At 38.3% G+C, this 19,833-nt stretch overlaps 2 protein-coding genes across 3 annotated transcripts; both read left to right on the top strand.

The window, feature by feature from the left end:
• On the top strand, positions 1–4,508 carry LOC18591178 (protein ROOT INITIATION DEFECTIVE 3). 2 transcript variants are annotated; one of them, XM_007017139.2, is made up of 9 exons: positions 1–337; positions 429–542; positions 637–770; positions 891–1,038; positions 1,394–1,593; positions 2,010–2,137; positions 2,878–3,122; positions 3,327–3,535; positions 4,263–4,508. In XM_007017139.2, exons 1-8 carry the CDS (start codon positions 134–136, stop codon positions 3,501–3,503), a joined length of 1,350 nt encoding a protein of 449 aa, XP_007017201.1. In that variant the 5' UTR covers positions 1–133; the 3' UTR covers positions 3,504–3,535; positions 4,263–4,508. The 2 variants fall into 2 exon arrangements, with proteins under 2 accessions (XP_007017201.1, XP_017980800.1); XM_018125311.1 differs by lacking the exon at positions 4,263–4,508 and having other exon boundaries at positions 3,327–3,778.
• On the top strand, positions 8,584–9,879 carry LOC18591179 (transcription factor HEC2). The gene has a single exon (XM_007017142.2). It carries the CDS (start codon positions 8,872–8,874, stop codon positions 9,661–9,663), a length of 792 nt encoding a protein of 263 aa, XP_007017204.1. The 5' UTR covers positions 8,584–8,871; the 3' UTR covers positions 9,664–9,879.

Genomic DNA, 19,833 nt, shown 5'->3' on the forward strand with positions numbered 1-19,833 from the left:
CTCGCCAATCCTCCCATGTGGCTAAAACCCTAACAAAACCCCCAGCCCCTGGTCCAGCCCTGTTACTCTTCGTCAGAACCCCATTTCAAACAAAAACCAAACTAAATTCCAGCACAAAAATTGTCCGATAACCATGGATGTAGTAATAGCATCGTCATCGATCGACGGCGGCATCGGTTGCTGGGACCTGCAAACAGGGGCGGAGCAACTACGCTACAAGACTTGCGCCTCTCCTCCGCACGGCCTTGTCTCCGTAGGTCGCCGTTTCCTCGCCTCCTCTCAACTTCGCGACCCCTCCGCCACCTCCGGCCACGTCCTTTATTGGTCTTGGTCCAAGGTTTACTCTCTTAAGCATCATACCTCTTCGACTCTTTCCCAAAACCACTTTTTTCTCTGTTTATTATATTTGCTTGGTTTTCTTATTACAGCCTCAAGCAGAAGTTAAAAGCTTTCCCGCGGAACCGATTAAACCGCTCGCTGCTGACAGCGAAGGTAGTTACATTGTTGGTGGAGGTTCATCCGGAGACATCTACCTTTGGGAGGTAAAAATTTATATCCTTTATTAATTTTTTTTATTAAATCATTGATTGTTAATTGAAGCTAAGGTTTTTAGGTGGTATCTGTTTCAAAATTCAGGTTGCAACGGGTAGGTTGTTAAAGAAGTGGCACGCACATTATAGGGCAGTTACATGCTTGGTTTTCTCTGAGGATAATTCGCTTGTCATTTCTGGATCAGACGATGGATGCGTTAGAGTTTGGTCACTTTTCTTGTACATGCTCCTTTTCTAATCCTTAATTGTGTTTTCTGTTACAATTGCATGTATTAGCATTTGATTATCGCGATTACTAATTGTAGATAGTTTGTGTTTTCAATGTTTATTGTGAATTAGGATATTTGATGATGTTAGAAGACAGCAGGCAAGTCATCTCTATGAGTATAGTTTTACAGAACATACTCTGTGTGTAACTGATATCATCATGGGTTATGGTGGAGGCAGTGCAATTATTGTGTCGGCTTCTGAAGACCGGACATGTAAGGTTTGTTCTGCTTTTATTTAAAGCCCAAATGCATGCACTATCTGGACAGATGAAATAATAATTACTGTAATAGAGCATGGTTTGCTTGAGCAACTGATGCATTTGGATCAAACTGAAAAGATATACTTTCTCAAAAAAATTAATAGACATTATAGTTATTTGCATATTTATCACTTTATTATGACTAATTTATCATTCTGGTAATAGAACCTTATTTCGAGGAAACTCTTTTGACTTATTCTGTAATTGACAGATGTTTTTATGCTGCAGTCTTTCTGATAATGTATGGTGTTGACCTTTTTGTTCTACTAGTTAGTTTGTAAAGTGTTCCTGATTTGATGCGCATTGCTAATAGGTCTGGAGCTTATCAAGGGGTAGGTTATTAAGAAACATTGTATTTCCTTCCATCATTGATGCAATTGCTCTAGACCCTGGTGAACATGTCTTCTATGCTGGAAGTCGAGATGGTAAAATCTATATTGCTGCACTTAATGCTGAAAGTTCGCCTAGCAACAGTTATGGGTTGCACATCATCGGTTCATTATCTGATCACAGGTGTGTTATTCTGTTATTTGTTTTTGTTTCACCCATCTTTACAATTTTTTCTTAAGTAATTCTGACAAGGTAGTCTATGAACGTCCCCTAGATTGAACGTGCTATGGTTGTACTCATTGCTGTTGAAATAACTTACTGTTTCATGGTCTGGGTTCTAATTCTATGATTCATCCCCTAGATTGAACGTGGAGTTTATAAATACTCGTGATTTTTATGCATCAAAAAAAGAAGCAAAAATGAAAAGGAGCAATGTACACGAACATTAAGTTGCCTGTATGTCATAATTGAAGACTGAATAACAGTATTCATAATTGGTAGCATTTAATGTTGCGCATCCTCTTTAAAATTTTATAAAGTTTCTTTTTATATCTTTCATACTAACTTTTACTAACAGTTTTGCAATCATATTTGGACAGTAAAGCTGTTACTTGCTTGGCATATAGTACAGAAAGAAATTTGCTACTATCCGGATCAGAGGATGGCATGGTTCGAGTTTGGGATGTGAAAACCCAAAACATCATTCGCATGTTCAGACATGCCAAAGGTTTCATTTAAACAACCAGAAGTATTTCTTGTTTTCTATGAAAGGCTCTGATTAGGTTGCATACTTTTAATTTTGGGCTTTATCTTCTGTGCACACTTACGGTTCATGTTTGCATCTTCTTCTTTAAACCAAATCAGTCATATATATGAATAAGCATAGCTTCTGGTTTTGCACTTTCTGTTTTGTACTTGTTATCCTTGCTGCATGTGTAAATATATTACTACAATCTTAAAGGCGGAAAAAGTAGGGAATATAAATATAGTCTATTGAGCAAGCAGTGAAACATTCAAAGAGAGGACCATGCAAGAGAAAGGGAAAAGTGGAATAAGTAGTCTGTCAAGTTATGCTAAAAACCATTGTAAATCCTAAAGGATTTACCAGTATTGGCCTCTTGGGCTTGGGCACTTGGCTAAGATTTTGTGAGGTGCTGAGAATGTCTTATTAAGGTTTGATCTGAATGAAAACATTGTCTTCCTTTATCCAAATTGAATTAGTTCATGCTCATGATCAACACACTAAAAAATATAGCATAAGAGGGAAATGCAAATTTTAATTTCCTAAAGCTAGATTTTAGTACACAGGTATTTCATCTTACTCGAGCTTATAGTTTGTTTTATAATTTTGCCTAATATGCTTCATTCTTCCATCTAGTGTGGCCTTTCCTTTTCCATTTTCCTACTATAACTTTGCATGATGTTCTTTAGTATGCTATCATTTAATTGATGTCCAATGATATTCAGGCCCTGTGAACAATATTCTCATTGTTAGTCGTCCACTCTCCCTTGGTCGGGCAGAATCAAATGCGCAAGGTTTCTCAAGAAGGCATGGATCATCACTCCCACCACCACTAGAAAAATATGCAAATTCAACAGATGAAGACATGGATAATAAAGCTATCATTAATCTCCCAGCTACTAGCAACCTTCCTACAGATGCTTCATACCTCAGTTCTCAGCTAATCAATGATCACATTAAAGAGCTTCAGGTTTTCTTTACTGCTTATTGCATGTTTATGCACCATGTAATTATTGTAGTTTCAATTTCACTTACTCATTACTGCTTAGTACAGGCGTCATGGCCATCTTCATAATTTTCTTAGTGTTACTGACTTTAATCATTTGCTGTATATATTTTATATTCCATAAACTTGAAACCTTCATCTAAGCTCTTCTTCACCCCTTGTGTGCAGCAACAAGGCTCTTCTGCTGCAGTTGAAATGGAGGTGGAGATACTGAAGCTTGATTGCAAAAGATCTATGCCGATGGTTCAGCAATGGAAAAAAAATTATTACAACTTGCAAGAGTTCTGCGTCAATGAGCTCTTAGATGGGGAGCAAATGGGAGGATCTGAAGGGAACTCACCCTAACACAGTTTTCTTGTTATGACCTCCCAAGAGAGGTACTATAGCCCCCTTGTTTGACTTATTATTGTTTGCTCATTTCTAATTTTCATTGGAGAATTAGTTTTGTAAGGTTATGGTACACGATAGTAAACAATGTTGTGGCTGTATCAAATACAATGTAACAAGAACCCCATAGCAAGTTTTGTACCTTCATCATGAAGCATACTCTAGAAAGACTATGAAGATTCATGACAAATGTGCACACGTTCACTTTTATGAGTAATGATCCTGTTATGCAATCACTTTTTAGTTGGTCGGGATTGTCTTGGCAGCAAAACTACAAAACTCAGAGCACATGCAATGCTAGTGTGACTGCAAAGTTACTCTAATTTCATGTCCATGGATTTAAATATTATTATGCATCACCATATTCAAATATATCTGAGATATAATAAGATCATATATATATATATAATATTTATCATATTGTATTGTAAACATTGTACTAAATCCGTCTGTAGGTGTGAATTATAAATTATGCATAGGCCATTAAATGTATAATTATTTTCAAATAATTAATGCCATCAAGAAAATTATTAAAACTTGTAATCAGAAGTATCTTATCCCAATACAAAAAAAGAAAAAGAAAAAAGCCCGCAAAACAATTAGCTATTCCACACAAGATGAATTAGGATTTCTCAAAGAAGAATTAATTACCCCAAAATTATTAATTAATTCAGTGAATGTTTAACAATTTTCTGAAAAGAAATCCTGAAATTGCAGATTTCCCATTCCCATTTCGCTGTATGGATTCAACTTTCAAGTGGTAGGGCTGCGGGAATCAAACCTAGCATTTGGATGGGTCCAGCAATGGTGGCATGCAGCAGAAGATACCAATATTATACTAGGATAATTTCATTGTTTTCCTCTTCTTAATAATGAAGGGTCCATGCATCAGCTACTCATGAATAATATTTTTGAACCTTGTAGACTGTTAATTCACTTGATTCAAACTCGGGTTTCCATGGACTTGGAAGGAAGGGTCGTCAGCTACTCTTCAATGATGTTTCATTAAAACTGCCAAAAGCCTAACATTGCTTGCAATTAAGCATCGTGAAACATCAATCTTAGGCTCTAGCAGTAAATGGTACATTGATTTGTAGTGTTCATGTAGAGGAAGCCGTGAATCACATGCAAGATGGGATGACGCAGCCAGCAAAGTGCAATACCCCAAAATTTTCTATTTAAAGATCTGGAAAACCAGCCCGTGAGATCACCACGCGTATCATGACGCACAGGCCACTCGCCACCAAACAAAGCAAAGTTTACCAAATAGTGAAGTAAATTAAAGCCTGCTCTGCTCTCCTTCCACTACCAAACTCTCATCTCTTTCTTCCTACCGTACTCTTTTTCCTTCCAGAGATACACATACCTTTGCCCACTATTGTTTTACTCTTCACAACTTACAAGTCGTGAAAAATGGGAGGGACAATAAGTTGGAGAAAGGTAAAGTGTCCCCAAGATGCTTTTGACTGTCTGCTTTGTGCAATTGGGCAACCAGAAAACGATCCCAAATTCAAAGTGTTGAAAATCATGTAGAGAGAGAGAGAGAGGGAGAAGTGGGACCTTTTTTGGATTGAATAAAATAGTTTTTTCCTTTGCTTCACTGAGCCTGCCCTGCCCTGCAGTTCCCAAGGAGGAAGGGTGAAGAAAGTGGGACGAAATAATAATAATAATATGTTCGTTTGCTATGTTGGACTGATAATATGTATAATAAATACAAAAGCATTATAAATGGGATGTGGGGAAGAGAAGATAAGGTGGTGCAACTGTGATAATGCAAAGTAAAAGAAACCAACCCAACAACAAGATCTTTCTCCCCTGGATTCTTTTTATCCAATCGAACCTCTTCTTGCAGAGAACATGTCTCTTTATTCATGTCTTTCTCAATATTAAATCAGAAATATCAACACCCTTTATTTATTATATATTAATGTTTACAGAGAGAGAGAGAGAGAGAGAGGACCGTCGGGGGTGCTTTTTTCTGTTTGTCAATTTGAATAGATGCTTTGAATTCGGGCTGCTGAAAGGGTTTTCTTTGTTTTGAATTGGTGTTGCAGAAGAAAACAAAAAAAAGAACGAACAGGCAACACCCAACAATACATGTTTCATTTCCTATCCCTCCTCTCTTCAATCTTCACCCCCCCACCTCTGCCGCGTACAACTGTCATCCTGATGACACAACTCCTCACTTTCTTTTGAGTTTACTCTATGCTTTTATTACCCTTTAGGACACCATATGCACTCGAGGACGTGGAACAAATTTGTTCCATCCTCTTCCTTATCATCAAGGAGAATGACAACAATACAATTGCACCAATCATAAACAGATATGCAATGACTTGAGGAAACTTTTCCAATAAAACTTAATTTTATTAGGTATGGAATGTCTTATGTTGGTTTTTGCTTGTACATGCAAATGCGATACATGACTCTCACTGCCATAATAATCAAATAACTAAGACGAAGAAAGTTATGTTCAAAGACTGTAAGAGATATAATCCCAGCAAATTCGCTTAGGCTTAGCAGTGCAATATTCATGCGTGGCTTCAAAGATACAGTAGCAGCATTAGTATATGTTTGTACTTTACGTGCATGGATTGCTCAAACCACTGTTGAGAATTAAACCCATTTGACATACCGAGCTCTGCCGTTTCTTTGGCAAAGCAAAACAGAAGAAAAAAAAAAAAACTGAGTAACAACTAAGCTGCCAAACCAATTAATTCACTGTTGTCTCTTACAAAAATGGCAAAATCAAAGCTTTGTCGTTTGCTGGAGGGTATTGGCTGTTAACCCTCTTATTAATTCACTCTCCAGAGCTTTCATTATCGACGTCTACATCATATCATTGAGTGTCCGCGAGCAGCCCCACTGCTAGGGGATGATCAGAACCTTAAAACCAATACACGAATAAAAGAAAATATTGTACTACATATATGGGAATTCTCTGAGGGTAAAATATGAAAAGAAATTTACAGCAAGAAGCCAGAGATTCCTGCACCATCAAATTCAAAGAGGTAGGAACGAAAAATTTTGGAATTGTTTTTTAAAATTTAGTTTCAACTTGGTAGGAAAACCTGTTGTAATTAAGTGTGTGCAGAGAAAGCTGTACCAAACTCAGGAGAACAGCCAACTCTAAGCTGTAGGGCATATCCAAAAAACGAATTCACAGATAGAGAGAAACAACAAAACAATAAGCTTTTCCAACTTGTTAGCACATGGACGGATCATCGTATTCTTGTGTACCTTTAGGTACATCGTTATTGAAAATATAAAATTGTTTCCATTGATGCGAGTAATTACAATACAAAGAATCTTATTTGTACTTTCTACTAACATTTTCCCATGGTTCCAACACGAATCGAACTTGTCTCCAACTCAACACATTTCCGTTCAGAACGAGCTTGGAGGGTTTTGAATATGGAATGGATTTAGTAACTGTCTTGACTTGCCCAGCAAAATATTCACTGCTTTTTTATTATTATTTGGATGGAAATAGGAATATTTTTTTCTGTCAATTTCAAGATAAATGTTAGGTGAGATAAGACTCAACGTCATATTAAAAGCTAATAAGATAAAAGTTTGGCAATTATTTTGCACATATCATTAAATAAGAGTTCGAGTCATTTTCCATTGTTGAATTTCAATCTTCCCCTTTGTTTATACTCTAATGTGAATTAACTATATTGTACCTGGCATGACATGAATCACACGGTGGTAACTTTCCTTGCTTTCCATTTTTAGACAGGAAAACTTGATTAATCGATATGTACGTGAGTGATGGGTTAATTTAGTTGAGCAGAGCAAGGGCAGGGTAAAGTTCGTTACCAATTCCAGCACATGAAGCAGGTTGGCATCAGAAACCTGATCCATCTCGAAAAGCGTTCCCCTTGTGGACGGAGGGGAGTGAAGGAAAGAGCCCCAAGGGAAGGGTGTTTGGTATAGGCTGTATCTGCCTAAAGAAATTCAAGATAAACTGGGGCAAACATGTAAGAATAATACACAGTAGGAGTAGGTCCCTCCCACTGGACCATCGCCACGTGGGCATCTCCACTGCATCCCATGGCACCCGATTCCCACACCGCTGAAACGGGGAAAATAGAAACTCATTTAAAGGGGTCTGGTGAGATCTCTGACGCCTGTCATGTGATTGTGGGGTTTTCTGGTTTTGGAAGGGGGGTTCTTAAAAAAGAAAGTGAAAATGTTGAGGCAAAGTTAGAGCCCCCCCAACAGTTTCCCCTGCCCCCTTCCCACTATTTACTCTGTTTTTTTGTTTTTTGTTATTATTTCTTTCTATGTGACTTTCAGAGCAAAATAATGAATCACGCACCATCAAAAGCACTTATTGTATTCCCTGGAAAGTACAGTTGTTAGATCTGAACCCTTCAAACACTGGTGGAGCCACAAAATTTCTCCCATCAACCCCTCATTGGTGGATTCCCAATCTCTTTTTCCTCTTCTCCTACATTTCTTTCCCATGTTTAATTTCAGAAACTTGTCCTTTTCATCATGTTATATACTCTGTTACATTATCAAAGAATCCACAAAAATAAACATTACCCTTTGGAGTTAACAAAGTGATGATCATTGTGTATTTATTCTTACAACAAAGAGAGTTCAGCATGTTCTATTACACCCAGAATTTACCATATATAGTAGAGTCTAGAGAACAGGGAACATTCTTTCCTTCTTTTTTTTTTTTTATATATAGGAAATGGCTCATTTTTTAACACATAAGGGAAGATGGCAACAATTAATTTTTAATTTGTCCAGATAAAATGAGTCAATTAGAGCACGGTTCATGATGTCCTTCTTTGCTGCAATCCTCTTGTCTATCTCTAAGCATTCAATCCTGTTTCAGAAATATTTAAAACAAAGAAACAAATTACATGGAAAACAAACAAAACCTCAACAACTTTTATCTGTGAGATATTGAATAAAAGAAATTGGAAAAGGATTTTATATAATTATAATAATATTCACCCACTTGTTATATATAGTCATCAAACTAGATTGATAGCCTGTTCCCGATATATCACTATTATATTCTTTTATATTTTCCCCCTCACTTCTTCTCTCCTCACCCTTTGCAAGTTGTATCTATTTCTTTCCTTCACTGCACGTTCTGATAAAACTCCCTAGTCTCACTCTTCTCTTTTATCTTTCCCATCCCTCTGTCTATCAGTTTTCTCTCAGTTCTAACTCTGCCTTTAAGTACTTACTCGTTTTTTTCCTCTCCTTTCTGATCAAATATAACTTTCTTTCTTTCCTCAATTCCTTTTTTTTTTAACAGAGAGAGAGAAAAAAAAGTGAAAGAAAGAGAAAATAAGCCATGGAAATTGACCAGTTAAAGTCTGCAACAGAAGATCAGATGGAGATGATGATGATGATGCAGATGGACAAGCTCCCCGAATTCTACGGAGCCTACAACGAAGTCGTAGAGTTGTCCCCAGCTGAGCTTGCTGGTGCAAGCAGCAATAGTTCCAATAATAGCACCAGTACTGCCACGCCACATTTTGTCGAAAACCCACATGTTGGTAATTCACCCCCATTCATGAACCTGCCAACTAATATTTCTTTCACTGGTTCAACCCCGGTTCAGGAAGCAGGGCCCCCCGGTTTCCTGTCTAGCCCTGGCAGTGCAAGATGGAGAGGTGCAGGGGAATTATCAGGTGCAAATGCTTTTTCTACACTCTCTCAGAAGAAGAATTCCATGGCTGCAATGAGGGAGATGATCTTCCGAATTGCAGCCATGCAACCGATCCATATAGACCCTGAGTCAGTTAAGCCACCAAAGAGAAGGAATGTGAAGATATCCAAGGACCCTCAAAGCGTGGCAGCAAGGCACCGGAGGGAGAGGATAAGCGAGAGAATAAGGATACTTCAAAGACTTGTCCCTGGAGGAACTAAAATGGACACTGCATCTATGTTAGATGAGGCAATTCACTATGTCAAGTTTTTGAAGACTCAGGTTCAGTCACTGGAGAGAGTCGCTGCTAACAGGCCAGCTGGGATAGGGTTCCCTGTGGCAATGTCAAATGGGAGTTTTCTTCCAATGGGAAAGGCATATCAGCCTACTCAAAATGCCCCGCAATTTGGAGACGCTAATCATCTAGCTCAATAAAAGTAGAATCCTAGTATAAACTCATTTTTCTAGCCATGTTAGACTTATTGGAATGTAAAAAAACTTAAAAGACATAGTCATGGATAATTTGTTGTTAATTCTCTTCGTGTTTAAGCCATGTAATCCATGTTGTATCGCTATCAAATTCATATCGCTGAATAGATAGCAAAGTACTGTTCAAAGAATCAAAAGTTCTTAAAGGAATATATATATATATATATATCTCCCCCCCTCTCTCTGTCTCTATATCAGAAACTCTCATATAAATTTGTAAAAATGATGTCCTGTAGGCTAGCCACCTGTCTGATGAGCATCCATAGCTATCAGAAATGCATAATTCTCCATCAAAGAAAGAAGAACAAGTAAACAACAGGGCCAATAGTGCCGAATCCTAGACAAAGAACAAAAAGATGAGCAACGACAGATGCACATTGGCAAAGAGTATCACGCTAAGGTCATTGGAAACCAAAAAACAATTATGTTAGTGGGGTTGACAGGCTGCGCCAAAGACTACATCTTTTGTATGCAAATGTCTGCTATGAAAAATCTAGAGACGGAAAGAGAGAAAAAAGAGGCTGTTTCTTGAATCTTGATAGATAAACCTATACCAAATAAGACCTATATATGGTGGTGGGATGAAAATCCCACGCTATGGACATAATTAAAATCATTCTTCTACACGTGTTGAATTTAACACTACTCCCATGACACGTGTCGATGTAAAAATTTCAAGGTACTACCTTTCAAGGTACTACCTAATTGGGTGGGATTTAAGGTGAGTTTATCCTTTCATGATTTTCCAAGTCACTTTCAGGCTAGAAAGAGAGAGCGTAAGTTGGAAGAGAAATGCATGGGGAAATCCACGTGAAGGACTGACACTGCGGTGGGCTTTATACAATAGCAATGTGGCAATTCGATGACGTCGTTTTCCCTTACACCTCTTCACGTGATACTCAAATCCGCTTGGTCAACTGGCTCTCCCATGTGTCTATCCACGTTGCACCCCCGCCCCCCCCCCCCNACCGTTCGCCACCCCCGACCCCCCCCCCCCCCCCCCCCCCCTTCCCCCCTTCCCCTTCCCTTCCCTAATTAACTTTCAACTCCTAATCGCAATTAATTTCCCCTTTCAAATCTCACTTGCTCCCACCATTTAATCGTCTTCCTTTCCTAATCTGACTCTTTGTCCCCCTCTGTACTCCATACCATTTGCATATTTCTCAAATTTCCTATTCAGAGGTTGCCATTCCTATGAATATCAAGTTAACTTCCATGTATCTTAGGCTCGTAATAAAGTGATATATATATATATATATGTCAATGCTTAACATCGCATTTACTTATATGGTATATCATTTTGTTTATCTTTTTGAGATTTTGAGCACCTTGGGCATCACGCTTGGGATTTATGTATATGCATTTGCTATTCCCATGAAGACAAGTTTGCCAAAAAAATATTTACATATACTACTACGTACTACAAGTAGTAGCCTTTTTTTTTTTTTTGAAAAGTAGAATTCATTCATAAGGTAAACAAAGTTACATCCAAAAGGAGGAGAAAACCTCATAAAAAGCTGCACAATCACAAAAAATCAATTCTGCAGCAACAAGACCAACCCCTGCCTTCCCTAGAAAAACAGCATGTACATCCCCCATCAAACAAAAAGAGGTTAGCAACCTCAATCAAACAGGCAAAGTGATCTTGTCAAACATAAAAACCAAAACCACCCACAGAACCAAAATTCGTACTAGGAATTAGCCAAAGAAAAGAATCTATGTTGAACTCATAAGTCAAGGTTTTCTTGTGCTGGATCTCCAGTGTCATTCCCATAGACTCTCAATATGTCATCCTGCAGTTGAACTCCCTCCTTGGCAAGTGAATCTGCTCTTTGATTCGCCTCTCTCCTCACATGCTTGACATCCCATCCCACAAGCTTTTCCTTCATCCTCTCTATTTGAATAAGCCATTTTTGCATTCTCCAAGGTGCAGTGTGCGATTGATTTATCCATTTAACAGCATTAGAAGAGTCACATTCGATCACCAGCTTTTGATCATTCCTCCATCTTGATGACGTGAAGATAATAAAAGCTTCCTTTATAGCTAACAATTCAGCTAAATTTAAATCAGCTGCTCCTATGGATTTGGAAAATAGGACTCTGACCTCTCATTTGTGGTTTGTAAGTATACCACCAATTCCTGTAAGTCTCGGACATCCTCGTGCTGCCCCGTCGACATTAAACTTCATTTGACCTTGTTGCGGCAGCTCCCATTCAACTTTCGTTCTTTCTTTAACTTTCGTTTTGTTCAGATTTTTTGTTGGTAGCTGTCTATAAGTGTCAAGAACTGATGGGAATTCTTTCGGCCATTTTGCATTCCCCCAAACTGCTACTCTCAACCTTGCTGAATCATGGCATTACTCGTTGTCCCACTATCTTCCTTCGAAAACCACCTCATTTTTGCACTTCCAAATTGTCCATACAATTGCAAAATATGCCAATTTCCACAGTTTTTTGTCTTTCGAACCTACCTGACAATCATTCCAGGCTTCGAAAAATGTTCTTATGTCTTTTGGTGAACTCCATGAAACCCCCCATGCCTTGCACCAGCCCATCCAAACTTTCCATGTCTCATAACAATCGACGAACAGATGTTGAATTGTTTCCCTTTCGCTGTTGCAGAGCACACATAGTATTGCATTCCCTAGAAGCATGCCTCTCTTATCAAGTTCGTCTTTCACAGCAATCTTACCATGGAGGATCTGCCATGCAAAAGCCTCCACTCTATATGGTGCTAGATTTGCCCATACTTGCTTCCAAATACCATCCACTTTATCATTAGTGACAAGAGCATATTTACAAAAAGACTTGGCAATGTAAATTCCATTTGCTTCCCTTTTCCATACTAGCTCATCTGTTAATTCTTTGCTAAGTTGGAACTCACGGAAAGCTTCTCCCAGATACTCCCATTGCTCAATCTCCCATCCAAACAATTGTCTTCTAAGATGTATATCCCAGATCCAGTGATCACCCTTTCATCTGCCAAAATCAGCGATTATACCATTTTTATTTTGAGCTAACGCGAAAATTCTGGGAACAGCATCGGACAAAATGATTCCCTCCATCCATTCATCCTGCCAAAATTTTATATTTTCTCCATTGCCCACTGCAAAACCAAGATTAGAGGTAACCTGCAAAAAATATTTATTAGTAGGAAAAAGAGGACTAATAATTCGTTTCCATAGTGTTGAGGCTCTCTTGTTTACACTCACACTCGGCAAGAGCATTGTAGGATCACTCTTAGTTTTCGCCACAAGGACTTCCCTCCATAGACTATCTCTTTCTTTTCCGTATCTCCATATCCACTTATTAAGAAGTGCACGATTTTTCACCTCAATATTCGTTATCCCAATGCCTCCACATTCCTCGTAGTTGCAAACTTTGTCCCACTTCACGTAATGAATTTTTCTTTTCAACTCAGCCCCTCCCCATAAGAAGTTTCTTTGGATTTTTTCAAGCTCATTCTTCACTTGGATCGGGACTTGAAATAATGATATAAAAAAGATTGGTAAACTTATCAAAACCGACCTCAATAATGTCACTCTACCCCCCAAAGAAAGAGTTTTGCTTTCCATCCTGCCAATCTAGCTCCGACTCTATCAATCACAGGTTTCCAAAACTTAACGGAGTTATGATTAACTCCTAATGGCAGCCCCAAATAAGTGGTGGAGACTTCTTCTATTTGGCAAGAAATTCTCCTTGCCCAATTCTCAACCACATTCTGCTCAACCCCAATTCCAATCAAATGGCTCTTGGATAAATTGATTCTTAGCCCGGAAACACTTTGAAAGCATCTAAGAATCCATTTTACCCTCAACATATTCTCAATCTTAGGCTCACAAAAGATGATGGTATCATCAGCATATTGAAGATGAGTGACTGACATTCCATTATCTCCCACCACCACACCTTTACACATACCTAGATCCTCAACTTTCCAAAGCATACCACTTAAAACCTCCCCCATCATATTGAATAAAAAAGAGGATAGCGGACAACCCTGCCTTAAACCTCTCTCTATTTTGAACTGACTAGTTGGGGAACCATTCACAAGAACTGATATCGTTGCTGTAGTAATGCATTCCTTTATCCAAACCTTCCACTTAGCTCCAAAACCCATTTTTCACATGACGAAATCAAGAAAATTCCAGCTCACACAATCGTAGGCCTTATCAAAATCTACTTTAAACAACAAGCCTCATTTTTTACTTTTACGCATCCAGTCCACCATCTCATTAGCTATGAGTGCACAATCCATCAATTGCCTACCTTTGATGAAAGAAAATTGATTCCTCCCTATAACTTCACCAATGACATCTCTCAATCTATTCGCCAAAGTTTTCGCCACAATTTTGTAAAGGCTGCCCACTAAACTGATTGGTTGGTATTCGACTAAGCTAGTTGGGTTTTGGACTTTTGGAATTAATATAATGAAAAAGGCATTCACCCCATAGCCTAGCTTGCCCTCTTTGTGGAAGTCTCCCATAAACTTCATCACCTTTTTTTTGACTACATTTCACTGGTTTTTAAAAAAATTCAGATTGTACCCGTCTGATCCAAGAGCTTTGTTGCCGTCACATCCTTGTATTGTTGCCCACACTTCCTCTTCTTCAAAAAGTTTTTCCAAAAATTCTGCAGATTCTCTTTTTAAAGTCCTCATTTCCCAGTCCATTTTTTTAACATCAAGGACTAACTGTTTAGAGTACAACTTTTGAAAGTGGTTGACCACCTCCCTTTTAATGCTTTCTGGGTCTTCCACAATGCTTTCTGCTCCATTCAGTTTGTCAATATGATTCACTCTCTTCCTTGTCAAAGTCGTAGCTTGAAAGAACCTTGTGTTACGGTCTCTTTCATTTACCCATTTGACTCTTGATTTTTGCATCCACTCTCTTTCTTCTTTTTTGTAAAGTGTCCACAATTCTACTCTTTTGGCTCTTATTTCTTCATACCCTGCTTGTTGATTGTTCCTCCCTTAGCATAAAACAAGTGTGCTTTTGATTTCTTCCTCCAAGTATTGAATTTGCTGTTGTAAATTACCCACTTCCCTTATTTTTCAGTTCTTTATTTCTTGCTTTAGCTCCTTTAGCTTCATCCATAAACTTCTCCTGTCATTATTTGCTTGCTCATTCTTTTTCCAATTATTCTCCACTAGCTCTTGAAAGCTTTGCTCATCCATCCAAAAATTGAATATCTTAAATGGTTTGGGTTCCCATTCCATTTCACTGTGTCTCAAAATCACCGGACAATGGTCGGATAATGAGCTTGGAAGGCATTGTTGCACCAATTCCTGACTCCCATTTAACCACTCCACATCAACTAAAAAACGATCCAGCCTGCTAAAGACCCATATTTCTCTAAACCCACACCATGTGAAATTATCACCAATAAGTGGAAGATCAAGTAATGTCATATTGTCAATGAATTCGTTAAAAACTGCTGCTGATCTCTCCACATCTGCTCCTCCTGTTTTTTCATGCTCGAACCTCACAATGTTAAAGTCCCCCCTAGTAGCCACATGACCTCCTTTTCGCTCATAATTACCTCCAGTTCTTCCCACAAATTATTTCTCTCACTTTTTTCATTCGGGGCATAAATGTTAATGAAACCACATATTCTGTCAACTTTATTCATTTTCCCAATCAGCAAAATGAAATTTCTATTATCCACACTATCAATGAGTTCAAAAAAATCCTCTTTCCATATGCAAATGAGGCCCTCAGATCTACCCACTAAAGGTACTAACTTCCCTTTAATTTTATCCCTCCCCCATATTTTCTCATACAACCCTTTTTTTTCTTCTTACATTTTTGCTTCCTAGATAAATAATAAATCAGACCTATTTCTCTGAACCAATTTTCTCACTGCATTTTTCTTCTCACTTTTTCCTAACCCTTTAATATTTCAAGAAATAACTATCATTCAATTTACTAAACTCACACTCTTACCTGTCGACGTCCCCTTTCAACCTCTGTTCAGTCTCCTCTTTCTCTCCTCTCCTTCAATTTCTGCAAGCATTCTGATAACTTCATCTTTGTTTTTCTGGTACTCCAATCCCAGTTTCCTACTGATGTTCCAGATCTCTTGTATCTCTCTTTCTTTGCTACTTCTTTCTGCTATATTTTCACCTTCTGATAGATTCATCTCTCCGAGATCATACTCAAAATTTACCTCATAATCCAGTTGCTCTCGTACCTCCTCTCTAATCTATCTCCTCCTGGCTGAGTTTCTTCTTACCCCCTTACTGTTTTTTTCTCGTATTTTCACTTTCTTTTCTCCGTGGCTGCTTTCTAGTATCCTTTCCTCCTCTTTGCTTTTTCCCTCTTCCCCGCTTCTTCTTTCCGTAGTTTTCATTCCCCACCTTCCTTTACAAAACTCAGATACTGTATCTTCTGAGCCTCCACCTTACATGTTCCTTGGTTTGCCCCACTTGACCCTTCTTTCCCTTTTTTGACTTTGTTCTTTTGATATCTCCAAGTTATTGTTTTGCTACTTTCTCCGCTCTCACTTCCCGATGTGGCAAGATCTTTTTCTTTCCTACACCACCAGGTTGTCACCCCTTTGTGGTCACTATTTTTTTTTCCTTTCACTATTCCCTTCTTGCATTTTTCACACATTTCTTTAGTCACCCGGTTGCATTCCCCCTTATTTACTTTACTTCTCTTTCTGCACGACCCACTTGCAATCTATTGTATTGCTTGATTAAGCCCTTCTTTTGGGTTGTCATCACCCCAACCTGTTACCTCCTTATCTTTGGACATCTCTTCAGTTTGGTTTATACTTTGGGCTTTACTTCCCTGGCTTCTCGAGTGCCCAGCTTTCTCATTCGTCTTCTTTTCATTGGTTAGCCCATTTTGATCATTCGGCCCATTTTCATACTCCGTCTTTGTCCAATATTCGCTTGGTCCTTCTTGCCAATTATGTTTTTTTCTATTTAAATTTGAAATTCCCTCTCAATCCTCTGCTCTCCTACACCCGTAGCTTTTGACACTATATTGATCACTACTAGCAGGCCTACTTTGACTCTTTTCTAAAGCCTGATCCCTCTCTCTTCTTTTTGACTCTAGCTCTGATTCTCTGTGCACCACCTCATCGTGCTCTCCTTCTTCCTCCTCTATCCACCAATTTGTTTGTCGTTTCTCCAATCCTTGACTTTCTGAGTCTGATATTGAACTGCCTCCTTCATAGATATTCGATCGGATTGATGGTTCACTCCTTTCCATGTCCATGATGAAAGTTTTGACAAAGTGGTCAACCCCATTAACTGCCAGATGTGTGAAAGCTGTTATATTCCTAAAAGATTTGACCTCCACAAGTATGAGGGCCTGGTCCAGTCTCTATTTATCCATTGTGTCTCGATCGGATTTTATGTACTTGCCCCACGCATCTCCAATCGCTTTGAAGCTGTCATCATGTCAAATATGGAGGGGTATCTCTTCAATTTTGACCCATACCCTGTATTTCCTGTCATCTTTATCGGCCTTGTATGGAGATAAAGATTGGAACCAAGGTTCCAAGTCTGGGCACCTGTCTAAATATTCCTCCATCTCCTCTTTATTTGTGAAAGTGACCAGTACGAACAGCCCCCCTACTGGTCTCACTTGCATAATTATCCCTTCACTAAACAGGCGGCTCTCCACTGACGCACAATTAATTCTACTTCTTAATTGCCCCATAGCACTTCTGTTAAGCCATTCCAACTCCTGCTCCTCTATGACTAGTCTATTCTTTTTCTCTGTCTCAGATATCTTTCCAACTTCCGCTTTCTTTTTATCCCCTTCTTCTGCTCTATTGCACATTAGTATCTCTTTGTATGTCTTTCTGTTCTCTTGTTCCTTTGCCTGTCTTCCCCTGTAAGCATCTTCTTCGCTCCCATTCCCTTTAGTGTCTTTGGGCTTCACAGCCTCCATTACTTTAATGCGTCTCCCATTAACCTTCCTCTCATGACCCAAATAGATTGCTCTGTCTAATTCGCGAGCCTCCCTATATCTGATGAAAGCATACCTGATTCCCGTGTATCTGTTTGACCTTGGTAACTACTAGTAGTAGCTTATATATCCCTATCAAATATATATATACTTTTGCAGGTATACTTGTTTACGAGGTTTATAAACGTGAGGATTCGGACGGTTAAACAAATAGTCTACGTATATATATGAGAGAGGCTGCAATTAAAAAATGCATGTGGCACAACTCGCCAGAAAAGGAGATGAGCTGAAAGAGGTTACCATTCACCATCATGGGAATTAAAAGTTTCGCATCAACCAAAAGACAGAGAAATGAAGAATTTCTAAGGCGTTTGCCACATGAATTCCGAAGATGTGAACGACTTTGTTGAATTAACAAGGTGATTTCGAGTCATAGTTTAGGGTTTAACAATACCTCCAAACACATACAGCTCTCCTAAGAAAATATTTGGTTTTAAGTTTCCAACATAGGGGCTAATATACGTCAAGTCATGCATTAATTGCATGCGGCTGCACCCATTTTGTTCCACACCTCAACCAAGTTAATATTGATTTTCTCTTCAACACAATCCTTACTTTTCAACACATCTCACATATATTACCTACCTTTTTCCTGACAATATCTTTAATTAGCCGTATGAATTGCTGACATGAGATTTGAATTTGATGTTATATGTTCTTCAAAACATCCAAAAAAGATTGCTGACTTTTAGCTTGAAACGGATTCTTAATCTCTTATCTTGACAAAAATGTTGAATTTCCTACTAATTTCTCTGTATTTTTAAAAGAAATTAAAGATTTTTTTTTCTATATATATAGTTGGATGTATAACTGTGTGAACATTAGATGTTAGATTGTACTAAGCTATTGTTCTATTTCGACCAATGGCTTCTTATTTCAGATAAAGTAACCGGTAGAGACATCTCTTTTCATTTGAGGAGTACTTGTGAATCATAAAACAAGGTTTTCCATTTGAGGGGAGTCGAAAAATGGGAAAGGTTCAAAGAAACTACAAGGTCATTTTCTTGATGTGAGCTTGGGCAGTACCATTAAATGAAAAAGAGAGTCAACTTTGCTGTGGACTGGGCTTCTCGGCCTCATCCTTAACATTAATCTAAAGATTATTTGGAATTTTGGACCACCGGGCACTGGCCCTCTCTCATGTCGACAAATCTTTTGTAATAAACCAACCATCAAAAAAATGGCTTCACATCTTCTCTAAAAGAGAATCCCAGTCAAAATTATAAACTTCAATAAGATATATATGATCAATCACTTCCACAAAATCCCACAAGGTTTTTATTTCATCTCTTTATTCACAAAGGCAAGACTGCCCAATGATGATGATCAAAGCTAGAAGGGTAGGTTGCCTCCTAATGCAAGATTGAATTTGAGAAATGGTGATGTCTCAAGCATCATGCCTCACCTCACCAAAAGCCAATTCATTCCTCCTTGCCCGAATCCCAATCTAATCTATAACTCAATCTAGGAGATATAAAACAAAGAAAGCTAAGGGGGCATGACAAATAATAATAAGAAATGGTCAAACATGTTATCAGAAAACCCATGTGAGATATCCCACTCAGGTCCAACATCAGCACATCGAGGGATTACTGCATTTCAGCAAAGGGGAGCCCCCTTGTCCTGTAAATATAAGGCATAAACCCATACAACCCCTAAGTGCTCTGTATTCTTGAAGACATGCTTTTAATATCCCGAATATCTGATGGAACAATTGATGCATGAAAAATGCGATACTACATGAATTCAAGATTGCAGAAAGGGGAAATTCGAAGCCAGTTCAAGAGGGTTTCTCCGAGCATGGAAAAGCAAGGTAGCTACGGTTAGAAAAAGAACAAACACGTGCCATGCCGACATCTTTGCTTACCAACAACTCTTGATATTGTAGTTTTGGACTCAAAATGTTTTATTTCTCATATGCCATTATCTAGTTTATTTACATGTACATATACCGTTGGCTTAGCACTCTCTCATTTAAATTATTGATTCATACATAAAAAAAAAAATGAGATATCACAATCATAATTAATACAAGACAACGACAGAACATATTCCGATATCAATTATAACATTCACTCTAATTATTAATAGTTTTAATATGCTTTTAAGTTGTAATTATGTGATTTCTCGA

This window comes from Theobroma cacao, chromosome 8 (genome assembly GCF_000208745.1).
Source record: "Theobroma cacao cultivar B97-61/B2 chromosome 8, Criollo_cocoa_genome_V2, whole genome shotgun sequence".
Classification (NCBI taxonomy): domain Eukaryota; kingdom Viridiplantae; phylum Streptophyta; class Magnoliopsida; order Malvales; family Malvaceae; genus Theobroma; species Theobroma cacao.

Bases quoted from the DNA above. Each gene is read 5' to 3' on its own strand.
- LOC18591178 (XM_007017139.2), top strand. From the start codon at position 134: ATGGATGTAGTAATAGCATCGTCATCGATCGACGGCGGCATCGGTTGC. The intron at 338-428 runs GTTTACTCTCTT...TTCTTATTACAG, and splicing joins TTTATTGGTCTTGGTCCAAG to CCTCAAGCAGAAGTTAAAAG. The intron at 1,039-1,393 runs GTTTGTTCTGCT...CATTGCTAATAG, and splicing joins CTGAAGACCGGACATGTAAG to GTCTGGAGCTTATCAAGGGG.
- LOC18591179 (XM_007017142.2), top strand. From the start codon at position 8,872: ATGGAAATTGACCAGTTAAAGTCTGCAACAGAAGATCAGATGGAGATG.